Source organism: Oncorhynchus clarkii, chromosome 2 (genome assembly GCF_045791955.1).
Source record: "Oncorhynchus clarkii lewisi isolate Uvic-CL-2024 chromosome 2, UVic_Ocla_1.0, whole genome shotgun sequence".
NCBI lineage: Eukaryota > Metazoa > Chordata > Actinopteri > Salmoniformes > Salmonidae > Oncorhynchus > Oncorhynchus clarkii.
Window position 1 is genome coordinate 46,633,253 of NC_092148.1, and position 19,032 is coordinate 46,652,284.

Consider the following 19,032-nt stretch of genomic DNA (forward strand, 5'->3'; position numbering starts at 1 on the left):
TGAAATATACCTGCTAAGAGCACGTGATATGGGTGGGTGCTGCTATGGTGACCAGTGAGCTGAGATAAGGCGGGACTTTACCTAGCAAAGATTTATAGATAACCTGGAGCCACTGGGTTTGGCGACGAATATGAAGCGAGGGCCAGCCAACGAAAGCATACAGGTCGCAGTGGTGGGTGGTACATGGGACTTTGGTGACAAAATGGATGGCACTGTGATAGACTAGATCCAGTTTGCTGACTATTGTGTTGGAGGTCAAGGATCGTAGGATAGTCAGTTTTACAAGGGTATGTTTGGCAGCATGAGTGAAGGATGCTTTAATTTTGGATTGGAGATGCTTAATGTGAGTGGAAGGAGAGTTTACAGTCTAACCAGACACCTAGGTATTTGTAGTTGTCCACATATTCTAAGTCAGAACCATCCAGAGTAGTGATGCTAGACGGGCGGGCGGGATCTGTCTAAAGTCATAGTGGCCGGTCTTTCAGATTGTTGAGATAATGGGCGAAAGGCTTCTTACTCCAGTACAGTAGGTGGCGGTGTATGCACCTTAAATTGGATGTGGTCCTCCAATCTAATCCCGAAGAAGAAGTCGAAGGGGGAAAAAAGTACAACAAGGAAATATCTTTGACAGAGTCTTTTTTCACGCCGGCTACGTTAGGTTACAACTCAAGAGAAGGTGTATGACAATTTGCGTTCTATATTTCAGCTTTTAGTTATCCCTTTAAAAAAATGAGAACACGCGTATTGCTTTGCACAGTAATGATATTGTAATTCATGTCATTTAGCTAGCTAGCCATTTCCTTTAACATCTCTAATGGTGGATGAAGTGGGGAGCTAGTGAGCTAAAAGTTGCTGCTTCATGGTAGCTCGAGAGCTAGCACTTAGCTAGCAAGCATACTAATTGATAGAGCTTGCGCTATTACAAAAGTTGTAACTATGGCATAAACAGAAGTTAACGTTAACTTGCAATGAATCAATCCATATTGGTGTGTACATATGTTGTCCTTATAGCGAATTATTTCAAAATCCTCAGGTACTACTGCACTTTCAGTTTCACTCTGCTGGCCTCCGTACTAGCGCAGGCAAACTAGCTAACGTTAGCCATAGCTATGACAAGCAAGCGCTGAAAAACTAGAATGCCGGCATGGATAAATATCAATCTGGCAGAATGAGTTGACTAAGCCTTTAGCAACTTGCTTATCAGATAGTGGAGTTGATGAATTTGTTATCTAAACATTATTTGTTTAACCTCCACAGCATTTTAAAGGAAACTACTAAGATGGTGAGTATCAAAGCAACCTGAGATCTAAGTTTTTGTAATGGAAGCCAAAGAAACTGATGGAAGCGCAACAGCAATTTATGAGTTTGTAGTCTGCCCTATGTAGTGTGATATTGTTGACCTTTTACAGTCTCGTCGATATGATTCAAGAACAACCATCTTCTCGCCTGAAGGTAAGATTGAGCCTCTCAATTTATAGGCAGTAAAGTTATTGACAACTGATGGACATTCATGTTGGAATACTTTTGAATGCATCCTTCACTTGCTCCTTGAAATAAGATGGATCAAATACAATTGGATAGGTGAAAGCTTATATCCTACTGCGAAGTTTTACAAATCTAATCATGTCAGATCAGTTATTTCTTCATCTTGGGCCAGCTATTAGGCATGACTAGGCTGCCGCCAGTTGGCAGATTGACAAGGGCGGTATTTTCTGAGCTGAACTGATCCAGACGAACCTCCAACAACACAAAATCTCACAATTCTACCCAAAAACAAAGACAATTTGTCAGCCTGTGTCATATGGGCTTTTTAGGTGAGCGTTGATGCCACCCTGTGATAGGCAGTGCCCACTTTGTCAAAGGCAGGGAAGCAAATGATTTATATTGTCCATTCAAAGTACTCCTCTCAAGGCTGCTGTTGGAGCGAGTCACCTCCACCAACATTCTGTCAACAAAAATTATCGAACATAAATCATGTAGCAAATATAGCATATGGTAGAGAGTATGTGGTATTCTCTGTAGCCTACAGGCTGGAGATAAATGTATGACAATGTAATGAGACAGAAACCTTTTACATCATGCAGGTTTCTCTGATCAAATAGCCTAACCTAAATGGCGCCCAATCAAAAAAATAAATAAATGTTGAACAACATATCCTAAAAACAGGACAGGCCAAAGTAAAATGTAGAATATGGAACGGACAATCAGGCTACTCCATGAGTTTCATGGACAGCAGTTGTCATGATCAGTGATTTCAAGTTTTTAACTCCATCTTTTATGGGCTGATCATAGCGAAAAAGAAAATACTTCTGCATTTCCTGCTGTGTTAACATATTGCAAATCGGTTTATGAGAACTCCTGATAAAGTTGGGTATCTGATATTCGGAGCTTAAATAGCCACGTCGATTAGTGACAGGAAAGAGGACTAATAAAGCCAATGCAACGGCCTGTTTTAGAAACGGTGGGCCTACCACATAGATAGCCGCTCCTAAAATTAAATTTCAGGTGACACTGTAGGCTATACCTCAGTAAGCGCGGACCGCCGCTGACGCCTTTTGGACCTATTTTCTTGGTCCGGACATATTTTTTTGGTGCAGTTCGGATCGGCCTTGATTTCCATATCCACGGACTTTGCATTTTGGTCTGGACCAAATCCGAACCAATCGTAGACGTCTATTGTTTGGTTCAGATTTTGTCCGGTCTGTACAGACCTTGATTTGGCCCAAACATAGATGTCTTTAAATTATGTATTTTCACCATTTCATAACATCAGTGTCTGGTAAATAGTTATTTTCAACGTCATTTTGCTTACTGTTCTAGTCTTGTGGGCAATTTTAGTCTCTAGCGTAGAGCGTCAGAACGGCCCTGTCTTATTTTCAGCAAACTTAATGTGTAAATATTTGTATGAACATAACAAGATTTAACAACTGAGACATAAACTGAACAAGTTCCACAGACAGACTAACAGAAATTGAATAATGTGGCCCTGAACAAAGGGTGAGGTCAAAATAAAAAGTAAGTCCGTATCTGGTCTGGCCACCAGCTGCATTAAGTACTGCAGTGCATCTCTTCCTAATGGACTTCACCAGATTTGCCAGTTCTTGCTGTGAGATGTTACCCCATTCTTCCACCAAGGCACCTGCAAGTTCCAAGACAAATGGCCCTAGCACTCACCCTCCGATCCAACAGGTCCCAGACGTGCTCAATGGGATTGAGATCCGGGCTCTTTGCTGGCCATGGCATGCTGGCCAACACTGACATTCCTTGCAGGAAATACCGCACAGAACAAGCGGTATGACTGGTGGTATTGTCATGCTGGAGGGTCATGTTAGGATGAGCCTGTAGGAAGGATACCACATGAGGGTGGAGGATGTTTTCCCTGTAACGCACAGCGTTGAGATTGCCTGCAATGACAACAAGCTCAGTCCGATGATGCTGTGACACACTGCCCCAGACCATGATGGACCCTCCACCTCCAAATCAATCCCGCTCCAGAGTACAGGCCTCAGTGTAGCGCTCATTCCTTCGACGATAAATGCGAATCCGACCATCACCCCTGGTGAGACTAAACCGCGACTCGTAATTGAAGAGAACTTTTTGCCAGTCCTGTCTGGTCCAGAAACGTTGGGTTTGTGCCCATAGGCGACGTTGTTGCCGGTGATGTTACAACCGGCCTACAAGCCCTCAGTCCAGTCTCTCTCAGCCTATTGCGGACAGTCTGAGCACTGATGGCGGGATTGTGCGTTCCTGGTGTAACTCGGGCAGGTGTAACGATCAGCTGTCCGTCCTGTGTCCCTGTAGCGCTGTCTTAGTCGTCTCACAGTACAGACATTGCAATTTATTGCCCTTGCCACATCTGCAGTCCTCGTGCCTCCTTGCAGCATGCCTAAGGCACGTTCACGCAGATGAGCAGGGACAATGGGCATCTTTCTTTTGGTGTTTTTCAGAGTCAGTAGAAAGGTCTCTTTAGTGTCCTAAGTTTTCATAACTGTGACCTTAATTTCCTACAGTCTGTAAGCTGTTAGTGTCTTAACTTATTGTTTATGGTTCATTGAACAAGCATGGGAAACAGTGTTTAAACCCTTCACAATGAAGATCTGTGAAGTTATTTGGATTTTTACGAATTGTCTTTGAAAGACAGGGTCCTGAAAAGGGGACGTTTCGTTGTGCTGAGACACAGGCAATTCCATGGTAACGGAGTTGCGCAGCGACTCAGATTTTGTCACAGTAATGTATACCAAACAGAAACAATGATTTCACAGTTTAACAAACCATAGAGATCTATGCACAAGGACTACTTTTAACATTTTCCACTGACAATTTTACAAAAACACATTTACAGGAACTGTGGAGATGCAGTATTTGGTCAAAATAAAACTGAAGGAGGTTTTACCTCCAAACTTTGCATCTGCACAGTTATTCCAGGAAAGTCTTTTTTAATTTGTATTATTTCTTACTGTGTAAATTGTTCAAATTAGTCATTGTGCATGGAGTTATATGGTTTGTTAAAATTTGACATTCCGTTACCATGGAATTGCCCACACATCATTTGCCATCTGTCATTGGCAGGCCGCCTATACCAGGTAGAGTATGCCATGGAGGCCATTGGTCACGCTGGCACTTGTCTGGGGATTTTGGCCAATGACGGTGTGCTGCTGGCGGCTGAGAGGAGGAACATCCACAAGCTATTGGACGAGGTGTTTTTCTCAGAAAAGATCTACAAGCTGAATGAGTAAGTTGCTGTCAAGCAGAAGTGCCCTTCCATTGCCTCTACTGGCTTGTGTGACATTTCCTCTTGTCTTGTGTTGCAGGGATATGGCGTGTAGCGTGGCTGGAATCACATCCGATGCCAATGTACTGACCAATGAGCTGAGACTGATAGCACAGAGGTGAGCAGGGGACCACCTAAGAGATGAATAGAGCACTGATATGTATAGGATTGATGCGCTTCATAGCTATGATGAAGCATAATAATAAATTAGGAAAAAATTTCGGAGAACCGAAAAGACAATTGTTTTCCTTACCAATGACCAATGACACTGTTCCATTTTACAGGAATGCACTATATATACAAAAGCATGTGTACATCCATTCAAATGAGTGGATTCAGCTATTTCAGCCACACCTGTTGCTGACAAGTGTATAAAATTGCGGCCACAGCCATGCAATCTCCATACGAAACATTGGCAGTACAATGGACTTACTGAAGAGCTTGGTGACTTTCAACATGGCACCGTCCTAGGATGCCACCTTTCCAACAAGTCAGTTCATCAAATTTCTGCCCTGCTAGAGCTGCCCCGGTCAACTGTAAGTGCTGTTCTTGTGAAGTGGAAACTTCTCGGAGCAACAACGGCTCAGCCGCGAAGTGGTAGGTCACACAAGCTCATAGAACGGCACCGCCGAGTGCTGAAGTGCGAAAAAAAAATTGTCTGTCCTCGTTTGCAACACTCACTACAGAGTTCCAAACGGACTCTGGAAGCAACGTCGGCACAATAACTGTTCGTCAGGAGCTTCATGAAATGGGTTTCTGTGGCCGAGCAGCCGCACACAAGCATAAGATCACCATGCACAATGCCAAGCATCAGCTGAAGTTGGTGTAAAGCTTGCCACCATTGGACTCTGGAGCAGTGGAAACGCGTTCTCTTGCGTGATAAATCACGCTTCACCATCTGGCATTCCAACTTACAAATCTGGGTTTGGCAGATGCCAGGAGAACAATACCTGCCCGACTGCATAATGCCAAATATAAAGTTTGGTGGAGGAGGAATAATGGTCTGGGGCTGTTTTTCATGGCTTTGGCTAGGCTCCTTAGTTCCAGTGAAGGGATATCTTAACGCTACAGCATACAATGACATTCTAGACGATTCTGTGCTTCCTACTTTTGGGGAAGGCCCCTTCCTGTTTTCAGATGTTTGCGCAGGTGTCCACATACACTACCTGAGCAAAAGTATCTAATTTACATAAGTATTCACACCCCTGGGGCAATACATGTTAGAATCACATTTTGGTAGGGCCTCCCGATGGGCTCAGCGGTCTAAGACACTGCATCGCAGTGCTTGATGCGTCCCTACAGACCCGGGTTTGATCCCGGGCTGTCACAACCAGCCGCGACCGGAAGACCCATGAGGCGGCGCACAATTGACCCAGCGTCGTCTGGGTTAGGCGAGGTTCCGGCCTGCTTGGATGTCCTTGCCTCATCGCGCTCTAGCGACTCCTTGTGGCGGGCCAAGTGCATGCACGCTGACACGGTCGCCAGTTGTATGGTGTTTCCTCCGACACATTTGTGCGACTGGCAACCAGGTTAAGCGCGCAGTGTGTCAAGAAGCAGTGCGGCTTGGCAGGGTCGTGTTTCCGAGGACGCATGGCTCTTGACCTTTGCCTCTTCTGAGCGTACGGGAGTTGCAGCGATGGGACAAGACTGTAACTACCAATTGGCTATCATGAGAATTTGGGAGAAAAAATGGTTTAAAAAGTACAAAATAAGAATAACCTTTAGCAGTGACTACAGCAGTGAGTCTTTCTAGACAAGTCTCTAAGAGCTTTGCACACCTGGATTGTACAATATTTGCACATTTTATTATTTTCAAAAATATTCAAATTGGTTGTTGACCATTGCTAGTCTTGCCCTAGATTTAAAAGCAGATTTAAGTCAAAACTGTAAGTCGGCCACTCAAACTTTCACGCTCTTCTTGGTAAGCAACTCAGTGTAGATTTGGCCTTTTTTTATTTTAGGTTATTGTCCTGCTGAAAGGTGAGTTAATCGCCCAGTGTCTGGTGGAAAGCAGACTGAACCAGGTTTTCCTTTTAGGATTTTGCCTGTCCATTTATTTTGAATCCTGACCAACTCCCCAGTCCTTAATGATTAAAAGCATACCCATAACATGAATCAGCCACCACTATGGTTGAAAATATGGAAAGTGGTATTTGGTAATGTATTGGATCTGACCCAAACACAGCCCTTTGTATTCAGGAAAAAATGTGAATTGCTTTTCCATTTTTTGCAGTATTACTTAAGTGCGTTGTTGCAAACAGGATGCATGTTTTAGAATATTTTTATTCTGTACAGTCTTCCTTTTTGCTCTGTCAATTAGGTTAGTATTGTGCAGTAACTATACTGATCAAAAATATATATGCAACATGCAACAATTTCAATAATTGTATTGAGTTACATTTCATGGAAGGAAATCAGTCAATTGGAGATAAAAAATATTAGGCCTTACCTATGGATTTCACATGATTGGGGTGCAGCCATCTGTGGCCCTGGGAGTGCATAGGCCCACCCACTTGGGAGCCAGGCCCTGCCAATCAGAATGAGTTTTTCAGAAATACTCAGTTTCATCAACTGTCTGGGTGGCTGGTCACAGATAATCCACAGGTGGAGGTCCTGGGCTGGTGAGGTTACATGTTGTAAGGCCGGTTGAACGTAGTACCAAATTCTCTAAAATGACGGAGGCGGCTTTTGGTAGAAAAATGTACATTAAATTCTCTGGCAACATCTCTGGTGGACATTCCTGCAATCAGCATGTCGCCACCACAAGGGGCACCTGTGGAATGATCATGTTTAATCAGCTACTTGATATGCCACACCGATCAGGTGGATGGATTACCTTGACAAAGGCTAAAATGCTCACAAATAGGGATGTGCTCAAAATTGGAGAAATAAGCTTTTTAATGCGATTGAAACATTTCTGGGATATTTTATTTCAGCTCATGAAACATGGACCCAACAGTTAACATGTTGCACTTTATAATTTTGTTCAGTGTGTTTGCCTGTTCTAAATAAGATTGCTAGCTAGCTAACGTCATGTAGAATGTGTGTCTTGCTAATCACACTCTGAAAAATTTTCTGTAGAAATCTCACACGCTCCAGCAATCCAAACCAGAGTAGCGTGTTTTATATGTGAAAATGCCCTAAAGGTAGCCTACATTTCAGTCTCTGTTCCTTTTTGTTGCTCCTAAATAGTTTATTGAAGCTAGTGATGAAGCAACATTGTGGAAACGTATGGAATTCCTCTTCTCCCTTCCCACAGATACCTACTGCAGTACCAGGAGCCTATCCCCTGTGAGCAGCTGGTTACAGCTCTGTGTGACATCAAACAGGCCTACACACAGTTTGGAGGTAAGTTGCGGTCTACACCAGATTAGGCTTTATTCAGTAGCACTCTCCAATGAAACTAGAGCGCTGTGTCAATTGGAAGGCCATTATGTTTAGCTCACTGCTCCTCAGTACTGTAATTTCAAGTGTGAAGTTAAGTGGCTGGTCTGGCCACCTTCAGTGTAAAAAGCAGTGTCTTCTGAATTCATGATTGCCTTTCGATCTCTGAGGTTGTTCAAAAAGCAAAGTTGACATTATAGATACCATTCTTTACATTTCTGTTTGTGCGGTTTGACCACAGGGAAAAGGCCCTTTGGCGTGTCTCTGCTGTACATGGGTTGGGACAAACACTATGGTTTCCAGCTCTACCAGAGTGACCCCAGCGGCAACTACGGAGGCTGGAAGGCCACCTGTATCGGCAACAATAGTGCCGTAAGTCCCTCTTAACATTGGATGTGTTTACGTGCTGCGTTCTTCATCTGTTGTGGCAAATTGCAATCACCAGAGATGGATCACGGGTCGACTGGACAAATTACCCATTTTTGTTTTTTTTGTCAGCCCTAAATCCCCTTTATATAAAGCAGCCTGTTTCTGTGGTAGATTATCAGATGACCTGTAGTATACTTTGAGATTTGGGTTGGTTATGGAGAACCAGTACATGAACAGTACCATAATACTGGTTCCTACATTACTACCGCACCCGATTTCACTTAGTCCACCAAAAGATCACTCATCAAAGACCACTCACTCATGGCTGCACCTGATTCCCCCTCTTTGTCCGTATGCTGTGACGTCTCTCCTGCAATAAATTTAATGATGAAACTATGCAAAGCTTGGGCACCAGAGGGCGGCAGCTGTGCTTCTGAAGGTCTCTGCATGTTGGAAAGGTGCTCATCATTGGACAGATTAAGAGTAAACTCAAATGTTTCACCACACAGGATTGTTGTATATGATGGCTCAGTCTTTGACTAACCTGAATATCAAGGACATGTTTGCTTAGCCAGATTGTGTGTGCATTTTTGCCAAATGGAATGGCATCAAGCACATAGAACCATGTTTTTGATACCATTCCACTCATTTTGCTCCAGCCATTACGACGAGCCCGTCCTCCCCAGTTAAGGTGCTACTAACCTCCTGTGCTATACAGTGCCTTCAGAAAGTATTCATACCCCTTGACTTTCTAATTCAAATCAAAAGTTTATTTGTCACGTGTGCTGATTACAACACCTTACAGTGAAATGTTTACTTACAGGCTCTAACCAATAGAGCAGAAAAGGTATTCTTCAACTTGATTGAAGTCCACCTGTGATAAATTCAATTGATTGGACAGGATTTGGAAAGGCACACACCTGTCTATATAAGGGCCCACAGTCGACCAGTGCATTTCAGAACAAAAACCAAGCCATGAGGTCGAAGGAATTGTCCGTAGAGCGCTGAGACAGGATTGTATCGAGGCACAGATCTTGGGAAGTGTACCAAAAAATGTCTTCAGCATTAAAGGTCCCCAAGAACACAGTGGCCTCCATCAGTCTTCAATGGAAGAAGTTTAGAACCACCAATACTACCTAGAGCTGACTGCCCAGCCAAACTGAGCAATTGGGGGTAAGGAAGGTGACCAAGAACCTGATAGTCACCGACAGGTTCTAGAGTTCCTCTGTGGAGATGGGAGAACCTTCCAGAAGGACAACCATCACTGCAGCACTCCCAACAATCAGGCCTTTATGGTACAGTGACCAGACAGAACCCACTCTTCAGTTAAAGACAGCTGGCTATGAGTTTGCCTAAAGGCACCTAAAGACTCAGACCATGAGAAAAGACATTCTCGGAAGAAACCAAGATTTAACTATTTGTCCTGAATGCAAAGTGTCATGTCTGGAGGAAATCTGGCACCATCCCTACATTGTAGCATGGTGGTGGCAGAATCATGCTGTCAGGATGTTTATCTGTGGCAGGGACTGGGAGACTAGTCAGGATCAAGGGTAAGATTAACTGAGCAAAGTACAGAGATACTTGATCCTTGTGCTCAGGACCTCAGACTGGGGCGACGGTTCACCTTCCAACAGGACAATGACCATAAGCACACAGCCAAGACGACGCAGGGGTGGCTTCGGGACAAGTCTCTGAATATTCTTGAGTAACATTTTAATTGAGAAGGTTTTGGGGGAAAGTATAAAGTATAGGCGCTTATCACATCAATTGCTAGTGATGGGCATTCCCAGTCTTTTCTGTGAGCCCAATTTATTTGGCTCTATTCACCTAAAAGTGCTGTTCATTTGGCTCATCTCTCCTTGCTATTGTTCCTGCACTGAGGAATTACCGTCTTCAGATAATGTTTTTATAATTAATCTGCCGATCAGCAGTAGTAACTGTTTGCAATTCTGGGAGCCAAATGAAAGTCTCTTCACATATGTGATTCGCTCCCGACGTTCACCAAAAAGAGCTGTTCATTCGCGAACGACCCATCACTACTGGCTACACACGGAGTGATTGACAAATGCCTGCACCACACAGTAAAGGGCAATATTGCTGGAAATAATTAATAAGCAGATATTTGGCTTTTTAAGCTAATAGTGGCTAACCAGGGGTGAGAGAATGTTGCGTTGGTTAGATAGTAGCTGGGATCATGCAGTGTCTGATACTTGAGATTTGTTTATGACAGTTTGTGGTGGAACACGGGGAAATTGCATATTCTTTCAGAATTGTTTGGTGAGCTACTTATAGGTGGTCTGCGAGCTGCTGGTAGCTCACGGTCGACCTGTTGGAGACCCCTGCTATAGCCTACAAAATAACGTGTGCCTCTTTGCCCTGTCATTGACACTTCAGACAGTCACATTTGATAGGCCTATGCACAATTCACAACATAGGCATCTCTGTCACAGACATGAATCCTGTTACAATTTCCCCTCGTGCCTTTGAATTATCTTCTGTCCTAGAGCCTAGGCTAGTTTCCAATCCCACTGAAACCCCAAATCCTGACTTCTGTCTCGCATGGAAATTCCTAACTTTATTCTGTCATCCAAAGGTTGCATTATCAAAAAGCACATCTTTCAACCTATGAATGCCAAAATACCGCCAAAACATTTCACCCGCATCTTTGCGCTGTCTCGTAAATTATGCCCGTACGAGAGCTTTCGGCAGAGAATGTGAGATCAATCTTGGTATTTTAACTACTCTTAACAAAAAAATATAAAAGCAACATGTAAAGTGTTGGTCCCATGTTTCATGAGTTGAAATAAAAGATCCCGGGGAACTTGTGCAAAAAAATCTTATTTCTTCTAAGATTTTGTTTACATCCCTGTTAGTGAGCATTTCTCCTTTGACAAGATAATCCATCTACCTGACAGGTGTGGCATATCAAGAAGCTGATTAAACAGCATGATCTTTCCACAGTTGGACCTTGTGCTGGGGACAATAAAAGGACACTCTAAAATCTGTAGTTTTGTCACACAACACCACAAACGTCTCAAGTGTGAGGGAGCATGCAATTAGCATGCTGACTGCAGGAATGTCAACCAGTGCTGTTGCCAGCGAATTACATTTTTATTTATATTCCTTAAGCCGCCTCATTGTCGTTTTCGAGAATTTGGCAGTACATCCAACCGGCCTCACAACCATGTATGGCAAGCGATTTGCTGACGTCAACGTTGTGAACAGAGTGCCCCGTGGTGGCGGTGGGGTTAAGGTATGGGCAGGCATAAGCTATGGACATTTTATTGATGGCAATTTGAATGCACAGAGAGATCCTGAGGCCCATTGTCATGCCATTCATCCTCTGCCATCACCTCATGCTTCATCATGATAATACATGACCCTGTGTTTCAAGGATCTGTACACAATTTCTGGAAGCTGAAAATGTCCCAGTTCTTCCATGGCCTGCGTACTCACATGACATGTCACCCATTGAGCATGTTTGGGATGCTCTGGATCGACGTGCACAACAGCGTGTTCCAGTTCCCGACAATATCCACCAACTTCGCACAGCCATTGAAGAGGAGTTCCACTGGCCACAATCAAAAGCCTGATCAACTCAATGCGAAGTAGATGTGGAGGAATGGGCCAAAATACTAGCAACAGTGTGTGAAAACCTTGTGAAGACTTACAGAAAACGTTTGACCTCTGTCATTGCCAACAAAGGGTATATAACAAAGTATTGAGAAACTTTTGTTATTGACCAAATACTTATTTTCCACCATAATTTGCAAATAAATTCATGAAAAATCCTACAATGTGATTTTCTGGATTTTTTTTTCTAATTTTGTCTGTCATAGTTGAACTGTACCTATGATGAAAATTACAGGCCTCTCATCTTTTTAAGTGGGAGAACTTGCACAATTGGTGGCTGACTAAATACTTTTTTGCCCCGCTAATTATTTTGTAATATTGTATTTTTCTCACAGGTGTGTGGGATCGTCTGGACAATAATTTCTGGCCATTTAGGGGACCCTTTTTGGCTCACCAGCACCCCCAGTGTCTTCTTAATTTAACTAAAGTGTGTTTTTTCTTTTTTTTCTCAGTGTTGTGTTAAAGATGTTAAGTGTCTTGTTTGTGTCCTCTCCAAGGCGGCCGTGTCCATGCTGAAGCAGGACTTCAAAGAAGGAGAGATGTCTCTGTCCTCTGCCCTGGCTCTGGCCGTCAAAGTGCTCAACAAGACTATGGACGTCAGCAAGCTGTCTGCTGAGAAAGGTGTGTGTTAGTGAAAGATTGCTATTCAATCAGAATGGAATATTACTCAAATTGAGTGTTAATGGACCTTTTTAACTTAAGCCATGTTGACATTGGCAGTTTGAAGTGACTCAGATATTTCAGGCCACATTTCAAACCACCTTTGTAGGTTGATTAAAGTCAGATGCAAATTTGATTCCTGCCCTAGGGCTGGGTAGGATACCCTATTTTACTATATACTGGTGTTGATGGACGGACCAGGCTGGGTTTTTACTTAACCTTCTGTAGCGGCATTTGAATGTTGGTTTGTTAAATGTGATCCCCCGTGTGTAACATCCATTTTTATAGTTGACTTTGTTACTTGAGTCATCTCTCTCTATGCCACTTTCTACACAGACCTAGCCCCGACCCCTGTCACTCAAGGAGCGCAATTTGTTGTTCCTCGAACATGAGAGAGAGACACTTGCGTTCAGTCTGCATGGTCAATGCAGCACATGCAACAATGCTTCTTACTATAAATCCACTAGTGTTCTATACTGAACAAAAATATTAACACAACATGCAAAAGTGTCAAAGATTTTACTGCATTAGTTCATAGAAGGAAATCACTAAATTGAAATAAATTCATTAGGCCCTAATTTATGGATTTAACATGACTGGGGCCCACCCACTGAGGAGGCAGGCCCAGCCAATCAGAAATATGAATTCTCTACAAAACTAAATTCTCTTCAGCATCCCACCTCCTCAGACGATCCCGCAGGTAAAGAAGCTGAATGTGGAGATCCTGGGCTGGCGTGGTTACACGTGGTCTGCGGTTGTGAGGCCAGTTGGACGTACTACCAAATTCTTTAAAATTATGTTGGAGGCGGCTTATTGTAGAGAAATGAACATTAAACATTCTCTATTGACATTACTGCAGTCAGCATGCCAATTGCACGCTCCCATCAAGACTTGAGACATCTGTGGCCTTGTGTTGTGACAACTGCACATTTGAGTGGCCTTTTGTCCCCAGCACAAGGTGCACTTGTGTAATTATCATGCTGTTTAATCAGCTTCTTGATATGATACAACTGTCAAGTGGATGGATTATCTTGGCAAAGGAGAAATGCTCACTAACAAGGATGTAAAAAATGTGTGCACAATTTGAGAGAGAAAAGCTTTTTGTGTGTATGGAACATTTCTGGGATCTTTTATTTCAGCTCATGAAACATGGAACCAACACTACATGTTGCTTTATATTTTTGTTCAGTGTGTAATTACACTATTAGTTTGTTTCATACATCTGCAAACAGCTAGTTTGTTTTTTCTTAGCAAGTTGGGCCTAAATCTTGTTAGTCACTAATGCTAGTTAGCTGGCTAGCTAGCTAATAAATGTACTGAGTCAGAGTAAAAGTAATTAGCTATACAGCCTGATAATAACCGTAATGGTGTAGACTTAAATGCGCGTGTTTGTGCAACAGGATCTTCTAAATCAGTGGTTCCCAAACTTTTTATAGTCTTTTCAAACATTCAACTTCCAGCTGCATGCCCCTTCTAGCACCAGGGTCAGAGCACTCTCAAACGTTGTTTTTTTCCATCATTGTAAGCCTGCCACACACTATACAATACATTTTTTTAAACATAAGAATGAGATTTTTTTGTCACAACCCAGCTCGTGGGAAGTGACAGAGCTCTTTATAGGAGGACCAGGGCACAAATGATAATAATCAATATGCTCTTTATTTAGCCATCTTACATATAAAACATTATTTGTTAATTTAATATTGTGAATAACTCACCACAGGTTACTGAGAAGGGTGTGCTTGAAAGGATGCACTTAACTCTGCAGTTTTGGGTTGTATTGGAGTCGGTCTTAAATAATTCCCATTCACAGTCTGTGCCTGTATTTAGTTTTCATGCTTGTGAGGGCTGAGAATCCACTCTCACATATGTACGTGGTTGCAAAGGACATCAATGTCTTAACAGCGCGATTTGCCAAGGCAGGATACTCTGAGCGCAGCCCTATCCAGAAATCTGGCAGTGGCTTCTGATTTTAAATTAAATTTTCACAGAACCGCTTGTTGCAATTTTGATGAGGCTTATATCAGTAGGTGGACTGGAGGCAGGGCATGAAAGGGATAACAAATCCAGTTTGTGTCATCTGTTTCGGGAAAGTACCTGTGTAATTGCGCACCCAGCTCACTCGTGCTTCGCTGTATCACATTTGACATTGTCCGTATCTTGAGTTCATTTTCACACACATCATACAATGATGGAAAGACCTGTGTTGTCCTTGTTAATGCAGACAAAAAATATCTCCAACTTCTTAGCCTCAATTTTGTCCCGCACATTGAATATAGAGGCCCTGTAATTCAGATCATTCAGGCGAGGGGAAAAAACATCACCCAGATAGGCCAGTCGTGTTAGAAACTCGTCATCGTGCAAACAGTCAGACAAGTGATAATTATGGTCAGTAAGAACTTTAAGCTCGTCACTCAATATATATATATTTTTTTTAAAGTGTCAATACTTTGCCCTTTGATAACCAGCGCACTTCTGTATGTTGTAAAAACATTACATGGTCGCTGCCCATATCGCATAATGCAGAAAATACACGAGAGTTCAGGGGCCTTGGTTTAACAAAGTTAAAGTCCAAAACGTCTTTCAAGCTGTCAGGCATTCCCTTGGCAGCAAGGGCCTCTCGGTGGATGCTGCAGTGTACCCAAGTGGCGTCGGGAGCAACTGCTTGCACGAGTGTTACCAATCCACTAGGTCCCCTTGTCATGGCTTTTGCGCCATCAGTACAGATACCAACACATCTTGACCACAAGTCCATTTGATGTCGTCCCTGTCCCCCCCATGTCTGACATCCAGCTGTAACACACACAATTCACTGGCTTGTATGCGAAGCAGTAATTGTTTCAAAATAGTGTTGTTTGATGAAGGCATTGTCTATAGTTTTTTTTGTTGCCTTTTTCCCCCAGCATTTGTCCCAGCCATATCTGCGGCAGCTGGAAGAATTAAGTCGGTAGCTCACCATATAAGACTCTTCTAGGCTCTTCTTAATAATGTTATCTGTTGCATTTATTCATGTCTTACTACTCAAAAGTAGTCTTTATTCTTGCTCAATAAACTCCTGTGGCTTATTTTTCAAATTGTCATATTTCATTTCAAAATGTCTGCGCAAGAGTGAAGGTTTCCCACAAGAAAGTAACGGTTAATGTGATTGGATGTTAATTATTTGACTAGGCTGCCTGTATTTGACTTAGTGTGGTTATTTCACTAAACACTAGATAGTTTAATTGTATTTTTGGCAGTGAAACGAGGTTCCTCAGGCGAGGGCAAAAAACCTCACCCAAATGTATAACCCCATTTTGGAAAATATAAATGTACTGTTTGAAAATGTGAAGGAAAAAAATATTAATCACATTTTTATTTGGCGTAACCCGACGGCATTGCGCGTACCCCTGGGGAATATGCAAGGCATGAATGGTAGCTACCAGAAGTAGCTAAGAGTAAGGATTCCATGTAGCCAAAGATTATAGAGTCACCTATGAAACACTTTATCAACACTTTGGTTCCTACCCTGTCACAACTTTTATTATTCGACAACATAAATACCGTCATATTGTCAATTTATTTTTCAATGCTGTGAAATATTTTGGCCATATTGCCCAGCCCTATCCTGGACATGTGACTTGTTTGAACGGTCAAATCTGATTTATTTGCCCTCAAGTGGTTTTTATATCGTTTATTGCTAGCTACTCTGTTTTGTGCTAGAAAGCCAAAAAGGTCTAGTTATGAAAGTTATCATTTTGAGGCTTTAATAGTATTCTTATCCAGTGATTTAGAACATTCAAAGGAAATGGAAAATGTCTATGGCAGGCATTGTCACCTTAGCTTGCTACTTAACTTTTGAGGAATGGGAAACGAGCACCACCATCAATCAGCTTACACACTGCACACACACACTGTTGTTACTATGACAACTATCATAGACTTGTCAGCAAATGACTGCTGTCTGAAAACACACGCACCCATTTTGGTCACTTGTAACTTGCTGTTTGGACAGTCCAGTAGTCCAAAATGGATTTGAAATACTGATTTGAGCATTAAGGCCTGCTGTGTGAACAAGGCTTTATTTGCATATACTGTATATGCGTGTCTGTTGTATTGCGTTCCTCATTTCCCCCCTTCCAATCTCCCTAAGTGCTAAATATTCCCCCCAAAAGTTATGTTCTTGGTTTACATGCTGGGTGGTAGCTTCCTTTTTGTAACCCTATGTGTCTCCGCTTTGGTGTTATCTAGTGGAGATCGCCACTCTGACCAGAGAGAACGGAAAGACTTGCATCAAGGTGCTGAAACAGAAGGAAGTGGATGAGCTGATCAAGAGACATGAGGCGGAGGAGGCCAAAGCGGAGAAAGAGAAGAAGGAAAAAGAGCAGAAGGAGAAAGACAAATGAGTGGCCCACATTGTTACTTTTCTGTAAAAAAAAATTAAAATAGTTCAGGTTTTCTAAATTGTTCTTTGACTATCTGTTGTATTTCTTTAAATAAAGGCTAAATACTATACATGTCTGGCATCTGCTGAATGATGTTTATTCAGAAAGCTAGGGCTGACTGCATGTTTTCTGTGTAACAACTCTGTACAAAACTCAAAGCCTCTGCACAGTCTAATATTTGTCACACTACGTGTGTAGTGTGTCATTAATCATATGAGCCATCTTTTGAGAACACAGTATGTTTGAGAGGGAATATGTGACTTATGCCGTAAACTATATGCTGAGCCATCAGTGCTGAGGAAATGTTCATATCATGTAATGTGGAGAATATTGAAGTTCCCTAAATGTGCTTACGCAACATCCATATTCCATGCGCTTTTCTGGTGGAATTGGCGGATATCATATGCGATGTAAAAGATGAGTCGGTCATTTTTAGAAGGGATTAGTTATTGATTCTACCTTGCTTTAATTCTGCTGACCTGATCCTCGAACCCTGATCGCTGTACATGCAGAAAAGGGACTTCTGCAAAATGTTGTGACTGACATCCATGCGGTAAGAGCGTCAATCTGAAGGCTTGTTGTGTAAAGTGAAGATTAAGGTCAGAAGAGACTGACTGTCCTTTTTTGCACCGCCAGGGATTAGTGATGGGAGCCAGAATGGCAGCTGGGTTTCTGCTGTGTCAAAGTCATGTTGCATAAAACATTTTGTGTGGAAAAAAAACTCATTGAAAATGTGTTGTACTGTACATCAGCCTTACAACCTGAGTGTGTACAGGGCCTAAAATACACCTTGTAACCCAGCAACAAAATAGGCCCACATTCAGACTAAATAAATAGCATGTCTAAATGTCTGAGACCATAGTGATTGTGTGACTACATAGATGAATAGGATTTTTAAAGTCCGTTTCAAACCATGCTGCTGCTATGAAACCGAACAGATGCCTTGGGGGCAGCCTAGGCTAAACAAGTTACTTTCCACTTAAACAGGCCTAACTCTGTCATCTGCACACAACGCCTGTAATGAGGTCAGAGGTCAAGCTCTGTCCTTTGCGCTGCCTTGACACTGGACTGGAAAATGCCTAGGTGAAGTGGACCATAAGGCATGTAGCACAGCACCTTTACTGGCCTGACACCCTGGAAATAGACGGAAAGATCAACCAATTTGGGACAAAGTGGGCTTGGCAGAACATCAGGAGTGTCAGGACAGTTTCCCGGAAACAGTCTGAAGATTATTGGTTGAATCGGCAAGAGAGCTGAGAGCCCAGCAGGAAAAGAGCATTTTATAGCCTTTGGCCTACTCATTCATGATAAACAACTCTGCATTTGACTCACCTATTCCATTAATCCCAACATCTTTGTCTCTCACATGCACTAGGTTACTGTTGGTGTATACCTTTTTTGAGGTTTTGTAAAGCCTTGTCTAAATAAGGTTGAGGTGGTAGTTCACAATCACACACACAAGTGTAGGCCGACAGACAGCAGACCCAAAATGTATTTGTGCTACATCTGAGATAAAGGGAAGGCCCACACATGGTGTATTGCTGTTCCCCATTGTATCATACTGCAGCAATAAAGCAAAGGTTTGACTTCACAGAAGTCTTTGTCAGGGCCAGACCACTGAAGTCTAAATGGTGCAGGAAATGGAATAAAGCCCTGGGGATGACATTGACTTCTATGAAGTCAACACGTATAACATCAGTGCAGGAATAACAGTGCACTTTTTTCTAATTCTACAATTTACTTTTTGTCTTATGTTTTGTAGGAGGATATGACCGACCCTATTTAGCGTCACCA

The 19,032-nt window shown here is 42.6% G+C and overlaps 1 protein-coding gene across 1 annotated transcript; it reads left to right on the forward strand.

Moving 5' to 3' along the window:
- The first annotated feature begins 580 nt into the window (after nucleotides 1–580).
- Nucleotides 581–17,306, forward strand: LOC139368445 (proteasome 20S subunit alpha 4). The gene is made up of 9 exons (XM_071107345.1): nucleotides 581–678; nucleotides 1,258–1,282; nucleotides 1,410–1,452; nucleotides 4,570–4,732; nucleotides 4,812–4,889; nucleotides 8,031–8,119; nucleotides 8,397–8,527; nucleotides 12,655–12,778; nucleotides 17,045–17,306. Exons 2-9 carry the CDS (start codon nucleotides 1,280–1,282, stop codon nucleotides 17,197–17,199), a joined length of 786 nt encoding a protein of 261 aa, XP_070963446.1. The 5' UTR covers nucleotides 581–678; nucleotides 1,258–1,279; the 3' UTR covers nucleotides 17,200–17,306.
- Nucleotides 17,307–19,032: the final 1,726 nt, after the last annotated feature.

What these genes read in the sequence shown, in the direction of transcription:
- LOC139368445 (XM_071107345.1), top strand. An exon ending in GGCCTACACACAGTTTGGAG is followed by an intron (nt 8,120 to 8,396) that starts GTAAGTTGCGGT and finishes GTTTGACCACAG; the next exon opens with GGAAAAGGCCCTTTGGCGTG. An exon ending in CAAGCTGTCTGCTGAGAAAG is followed by an intron (nt 12,779 to 17,044) that starts GTGTGTGTTAGT and finishes GGTGTTATCTAG; the next exon opens with TGGAGATCGCCACTCTGACC.